Source organism: Homalodisca vitripennis, unplaced genomic scaffold (assembly GCF_021130785.1).
Source record: "Homalodisca vitripennis isolate AUS2020 unplaced genomic scaffold, UT_GWSS_2.1 ScUCBcl_11136;HRSCAF=20307, whole genome shotgun sequence".
NCBI lineage: Eukaryota > Metazoa > Arthropoda > Insecta > Hemiptera > Cicadellidae > Homalodisca > Homalodisca vitripennis.
The window spans coordinates 3,792-11,269 of record NW_025787252.1 but is presented as its reverse complement, the minus strand read 5'-3'; the positions used below and the strand labels follow the sequence as shown (position 1 = coordinate 11,269).

The 7,478-nt window shown below is 33.0% G+C and overlaps 1 protein-coding gene and 1 pseudogene across 1 annotated transcript; one reads left to right on the top strand and one right to left on the bottom strand.

Moving 5' to 3' along the window:
• Window positions 1–652: 652 nt before the first annotated feature.
• LOC124374913 lies at window positions 653–1,086 on the top strand (the record flags this gene model as incomplete). The annotated part of the gene is given in 1 exon segment (XM_046833047.1): window positions 653–1,086. A coding segment is annotated over 1 exon segment (146 nt), but the record flags the coding sequence as incomplete, so codon positions are not given.
• A 3,920-nt stretch (window positions 1,087–5,006) lies between these two features.
• On the bottom strand, window positions 5,007–6,847 carry LOC124374912 (annotated as a pseudogene).
• Between the last annotated feature and the right edge of the window lie 631 nt (window positions 6,848–7,478).

Below are 7,478 nucleotides of genomic sequence, written 5' to 3'. Positions count from 1 at the left end.
GATGTACAAAGAATTAATAGTTAAATAGTTATAGTCTTTTAGTTAAAAATGATTAGTTCGTGTTCAAGAAAATTAGTTAATCACAAAGCACTTTTTCTTGAAGATTATAACATTTATTTAAAGTATTATGTTTATACAATTTTCGAATTGTCATAAGAATGGAAATGATTTTACCAAAACTTTAAACTGTTCCCGAAATGTACCACTGGATTACTGAAGGATTTTATAATTTTAAGATAATTTTTCAGGTTTACAAAGAAGTTCTATCCTTATATCTATAATGTTCTTTCTAAAAGAAGATAAAGATATTTTTTTATTATTTATTTATCTTCCATTTTATATACATATTTAAAATGGTATTTTGGTTATAAGTAGTTGAAATTTATCAGGGAATAAAAAAATTGATTTTTAAACTAATCACTAAGGTTTTCCGTTCAAACCACTTTGAAAAATTTCTAATTCAATTCCACAGTAAAACCTTGATGATAGTTCCGTCACACCTGGCTATGTAAGTTTAAGAAATTAAAAATAATTTTAAATTTTCTGATCCAGATCAAGTGATGTGATGTGGTGAGAGGAGAATGTACCAGACGTTCCGTACCTGTTCCTGGTGATCCCGCTGGGGTCCCCCGTCACTCTGGACAGGACAGGAACTATGTTCTCGTGGAGAGTGGCTGTGTCTGCAAGCCCAAGTACGCAGCCAACACACTCCAGATGCCAGTGTGGCTCCCCCTGTGCCACCAGTCTGAGCATCCCGGCCAGCCAGCCACAATTTGTGATATGGTAGTTATGACCTGATGATAGACTGTGGTCATCAGTTGCCAAAGTTAGGTAGTTTATCAGGACATCATAAAGAACACTTGAAGTGTTTACATTCAAGGGACCAAGCACTGTGAATTCCTGGGATGTAAATAATATTAAGATTTTCCATTTATTAAAGAAATAAAAACTGTCCTGTTATTTTGTAGTATAAAAGAAAAATATTATACAACGAATTTTAGCATGGGTAATATGACAGAGATCTGGCATAAAAACATACAACTACCAACAGAATAAAACATTGTTTAAATACAAGACGATCTTAAAAAAAATTTAAGACTTCTTTGGCACCAGACCTTAAGGTTATGTAAGTTTTAGATCTTGCCTTAATGTTTTTTACAATTAAGGTCTCAAGGTTTTAACTTTTAAGATTGCTGTAATTTATAAAAAAAATAATTATAATTTATTACCTTAAAATTTGTTTGTTTTACCTGTCCTTTACATTGCCTTCTATGTACATTAAACATTATATATTTTGTATGAATATTAAATCATATTCTAAATTTATACAAAAACTAATATATTATAAATAATTTACATATGAAAAAGGTGATGGAAGATTGGGTGCAGAAATGTAGGTTTTAGTTGATAGATACAGGGTGATGGGATGAGTAAGCGTGGGAGAGTGTTGTATGAGGAGAGAAGTGTATGAAAAAAAAACTATACAGTGAAATATGTACATAAGAAAACTGTAAGGAAAAAATCTGCACAGGGGATAATTGTTATGAGAGAGAACTGTTATGGAACATAACAGTACAGGAAAGAACCGTACGAGAAAGAACTGTACTAGAAGAAAGTATCTGATAACACACTATAACAGTGAGATCTAAGAACCAAACAAACCTGACAGAATGTGTAACCTATATACTTTTATTTATTTAGTTTAATCATTGAGATCTTTACATTGCCAAGACAAAAATGTAACAAATATTTATGCAAGTAAAAAAAAATAATTCTTCTTATGTTTGGAGTCATTTTATAACAAGAAAGGTTTCATTTGGTTCACATTGCTTCATCCCGGTTTGTGTGTCTTCTCTCTGATTCATGAATTTTTTCAGTTGAGAATAAAGGCTAATAGTACAGTATGTGTTGTATTATTGCTTAATACTATAACATGAAACCAGTGTATTTTATGTATATTGTATGTAACGTTCAAACATAAATTACTTTAATTTTTATTTCCTGGTTTAGCAAATCTACTACCTTCAATTTATACTTTATACTTTTTTTATACTTATTACTTTGATTTTACCACAGTTACTTCGTTACAGCACAGGTCCAATCATTTACATAAATTATTTTTCAATTCAAAACTAAGCTGTGCCTATATTTTAGTTTGTAGTAAAAAAGCGCTAATGAGCAAAAACATGACATCAAAATTAAAAGCCCTGTCTTAAAAACGTTTTTTTTAACCAATCTTCACAAATTGTTGTTATATTAAGCCAATATTGAAATCTTATTGGTATACTATTTTTTAACTCTTACAGTGCCAAACTTGTACAACTGTACTGTGTAGCTGCTATTACAGTAAATCTGGCTACAAATAGAATTGGCTCTGGACAGTCTTATTATTGATCACTTACTTGAAGGGGGTAAATAACTCAATAGTAAGGAAAATCACTCACGTCAAAGTTGTGAATGTATGTGTGGGAGTAATGACCACGGTTTCAACAACAATTCACTTAATTTTCCAAATATTGCTCTTCACATTCAACTATAGAATTTAAAATTATTAAAAATAAATATGGATACAACTAGGCACAGTGGCAGAAAATTTATATTATTACACAATTTTAAATTAACATTATTTATTAAGTACAAGATCAGAGTACGCTACATCATTTGTCACGTAACAGGCTTTGCTAAGGGTGCATGCAAATTTTCAAGCCAATATCTTTTTTGTTCTCAAAATGTCTTGTGGTCTGATGGACAGTCAGACTTCATATAGAAATTAATTTTTAGATCCTCATGGCAAACAAGAAAGAAATTGTATCAACGTACTAAGTGATTGGCTATAGTGACGCTCATTTGTGTCTGCAGGAATGCACAATTTAAAAGTCTACGAAATCTTTCTCAATATATCTTTCCATACCTTATATTCATATTTGTTTATCAATAATTTAGGTTTCATAGCATGTTTAATTAATAAAAGTTCCGGTAAGGTAGGGAAGGTACTACAATGAAAGATATTCAGGCTCAGCCACACAACATGGAGTGATGCACCATAATCAAATTCAGTGTTATTGATATAAATTAAAAAAATATTATAAAGCCTCATGCACACTTTAAAGTCTATAGGTTCTTTCGTTTTTGAGATATCATACAGACAGACAGGTAGACAGAAATGAATTTTTCCTCACAGCCCCAAAAATGATAGCTTTGCTAATGCTGAATCAATTAATTACTGAGAAAATTAGATAAATGTGTTGTGGTAGATTTACATTAACAAAAAATGTACTACATTTTTACACACAAAGCTGTTTGCAGTAATGTCTGGAGGATCTGTTATAGAGAAAAATTTTATATTGGCTCTTATAGGCATTGCCTAGAGAGGGTGTCCATAAGGTAAGTATTATAAGCTTACTTAATATGTTTTAAGCTTGGAACTCCTTAAACTCCTTTTGGGAGAAGATGTGGAAGACTTATTCTGTGTTACTGATGATATCTGATGTTAGTCCAACCAAAAAACTGTGGCTACCAATGGTTTAGTTTTTTGTTTGTTACCTTTCCCATTTATTTCCTGGATTTTCCCAGGTGTTCACAAACTGGGACTGAATTTCATATTCCGTGAGTGGTTTTATAATTATTTTACATTCTGAACTATCTTACACATTAAACAGGGTTTGCTAATCAATACAGGTAAAACCTCCTTAGTTGACCCTCTTTCCACCAGCTTTATCTTTAGGACACAATCAGTAAACATCAAGAACCAAAAGTCAAGACTCAAACTGTGGTCACATTCTACGACATATTAGATCTTCCAGCCATCACCATAGTAGTATTTTTCATGGAGAAGCCTTCTAACAATGATCAGCTCAGGCTATTTCAATTGGCACCATTTAAATTAGACTCCAATAACAATATATCCTCACCTGGTTTCCAAATTATGATAAATAGAACTAATAAATGGGGTGTTTATGACGACTAATTCTGCCAACTTTAACAAATATTAACAAGTTCGCTGTGTTGTTAAATTAGGTAATCTTTCTCATATTGTGACTTGGGTCACAAATGATTCATAGAGATGTATTATTTCAGTGCAATATGGTTAACAACGTGACTTATAGCTTACTTTGGCCAGATATTTAGTGTAGGTCAGCGCTAGGGTGCTCTAGGTGAAACTGGTGTTACTATCAGATTGTGTTCCTTTAGAGAGTGACACAGTGCACAGTATTTACTTTTAACTGTGATGAGTCTCCTGTGACTTACACACGCCATATACTGTATATTCAATTAGATCAATATTGAACTGTTGAGTAAACCTCCAAACCATGACAAACGTAAAGATTTATCTTGTAACTTGGAGGAAAATGCAATGACATTGTGGACTGCAGCTGAAATAGGCACTAACAAGGGATAAAACTGCATATGGTTTAGTAATTGGAGAAATAAATGTTTAAACAAATAAGTCATATGCAGCATGAGCCATACGTATCATAACAGTACATTGTAATAAAATACACTTCTCTGCTACTTCAATACCGAATTAAATTTGTAAAAAAACTGTTATAAAAATACAAAAATTTGCTAAATATAGTAGGTTTCATGAAATCCTATAGGGCTCTCAACTAAAAGTGTACTTTGAATGGTGAATAATGCCACATAGAAACATGTTATATCACCTGCTATTTCTATTTTGCAGTCAATATTATTTTATTTTTGGATTACAACCATAAATCTGCATTTAAATGTTTACGTTAAATAGACAGTATTCATACTGAGATGAAATCATTCAAGGACTAGACCAAAGAAAATGTTTATAATGATTTAGTTTGAAACATTTGTGTTACTTTTAATTGATTACTTATTAATAATTTTAGTGTTGAAATTAAACAAGGTTGGGGCAATAGAACCCAACAATATACTCATTTTTCTTTTAGTTATGAATTACAATAGATATAGGATGTGATTTTTAAAATAATAATCTTATTACAGTAAATATTTTTAAATGCGTACAGTTCTAAAAGTTATGTTGTTATTAAGTGCAATCTTTGGTTAACATTCACACAGTCCACTCTTTTCGAGAGAGGACACTGATATATTTCTGCGAGTTCATCAAGAGTTCTCTTTCTTGGGGTTATGATATTTGGAATTTGAGGCATATAATTATTCAAGTTGTTCCAGAAGTAAATCCGGATAGTTGGGTGTGTAGTATCTTATAATTTCTTCAGGGTAGCAACCATTTATTGTGGTTATATATTCCATCAATGAGGTTCCAGGTTCGGGCTGTATTTCCTGTATCTTTTTAAGACTACCACTTGCAGCGAACTGTCTTCTTGCTCTAGAGTCATTTGGAAGAATCTTGCTAACTGGCCAAGAACGTATTTGACAATTTCAGTTGGAGCTGTATGTAATAAAGGTTCTAAAGCAGCAACTTCAGTACATTTTTGTATTGTGAACTTCAGGGTAGCTTTACATTTTCCTTTAAGATCCTCAGAGGACTTTTCACTTACCATTCAATTCGACAAGCCTGGTGAACACATTGGCTTCGGCAAGATGACTGGCGTGTTCAGATGAGTGTCTCCCTAGATTGCCCCAGAGCCCACACTGTAGCTGCTAAGACATGGTCTTCCATTTCACAACTTAAACAGATTTGAGAGTAGTGGGAACTAACCCTGAAGCTATTAGTGCAAGAGCGAAATTTGTCAGAGTGTCCAGCGATGTATCCTAAAGTGACAATGGCAGGTAGGATTGTTCTTACATCTTTTTCTGAAAGTATTTCTGTCAAAACAGCTATTCCTCCTGAGCTAACAATGAGTTGTGCAAATTGAACGTTATGTTTGGCTATGTCCACGGATAAGAGTAGTTGCATTACGTTTGACTGTCTGGTCAGGGTGGCTCATGTCTAAGAGCGCCTGTGGTAGCACCTCCGCTCCAACAACTGCTTCTGAGAGTTCTACAGAGTGTTTACTGATGTGACTCAATGTTTTGTAAACTTGAGCTTTTATCTTCGCATTGTTCATTGTGGTCAGCTTTACTAAAAGCTGAGTTGCATGAGCATCGAACAATACTTTGGGCAAGGTCAATTGAGTGTTTTTGTGATCTCACACAATGCCAAACAAGCAGACTGCTTTAAACAGATTTCTGGCTCTTGCAAACACAACACCAACAAAGGCACTACACCAGCTTTATCTACTGTTCTTGCCAGATCTGCGTTGTGGCATGCGATATTGGCCAGGGCACAAGCAGCTGCTTCTTTAATTCCACTGTCAAAGCTTTCTAGACAGTAGATCATTGCATCGAGACCTCCCGACATTTGTAACTATCTCTGCTAACTCTGCATTATGTTTTGCTATATTTTTCAAACAGAACATGGCTGATTTCTTGTAATAATTGGATTTTTTATCCAAGCAAAGTATAACTTTAGCAATAATTCCATGATGTGCTAGTGGTAAACCCGATGTCACTATTGTGGCTAGCTAGCCTCCCCAATGCCATCACTGCATTGTTTTGTATGCTAGGAACCCGGATCCGAAAGTAAAGGTGACAACAGTTCTAAAATGTTTCCTTTTACTAAATATTACAGCATTCTGAGGACGAGATGCCAATTCATTTACTGTTTGCGTGAATGTACTTCTAGATTTCTGATACTGATCCAGAACAAGAAGGATGCTTTTTGCAGTCATCACAAGTTTTGGTTATTTCATAACATTGCCTACTAAAATTACTACTGGTAAGTTATCATGTTTCAATTTTCTCTGATTACAATAACTGTCTAATGTAAAATATTCTATTTATAAATAGGTTTTGTTTAATTTTGAACAGCCTATAAAAACAAATAACACAAGTTATTCTGACACATCCAACTGAGAACAACTGTAAACAATATTTATTGTAATCTTCAGCTGGACAAAACATTATTTTCCTGTGTTGGGACATCACATAGTATTCTAAATATTATCATATTGCAAAGAAATTAGGATTACAGTTTCGTCTTTGCTATATTTTCTTATTATATATTTAAAACACCATAATTTTAATTGTACACAACAAAAATGAAATTATATATACATATTGAAAAAAAGGATGTTCTCCATCCCCTTTTTACAACTTCTGTGGCTGATAGAACTGGTACTCATCATTCCAAACAAAAAATTTCCTTGAAACATAGTTCGAGAAATGTCTATTTTAACCACTGGCCACCATTTTGTATAAAGATTAATATCTCTAGAACTAGTACAGCTACATATACCAATTTTGTATGGGCACATACACACATATATTTCTTATGTGCGTATGTATGTCCATGGAACTCCTAAATGGCTGGACTGATTTTAATGAGATTTATGTGTGTGTTCAGGTAGATTCGAGAATGGTTTAGATATACAAATTAAATTTAGAAGATTTTCAAGTTTTCAAAGCGCTTGCACATTATTAACTACAATTACGAGACAGTTACGTATATTTAAATAGCCAAACACATTTGAAGGCACAAAGTT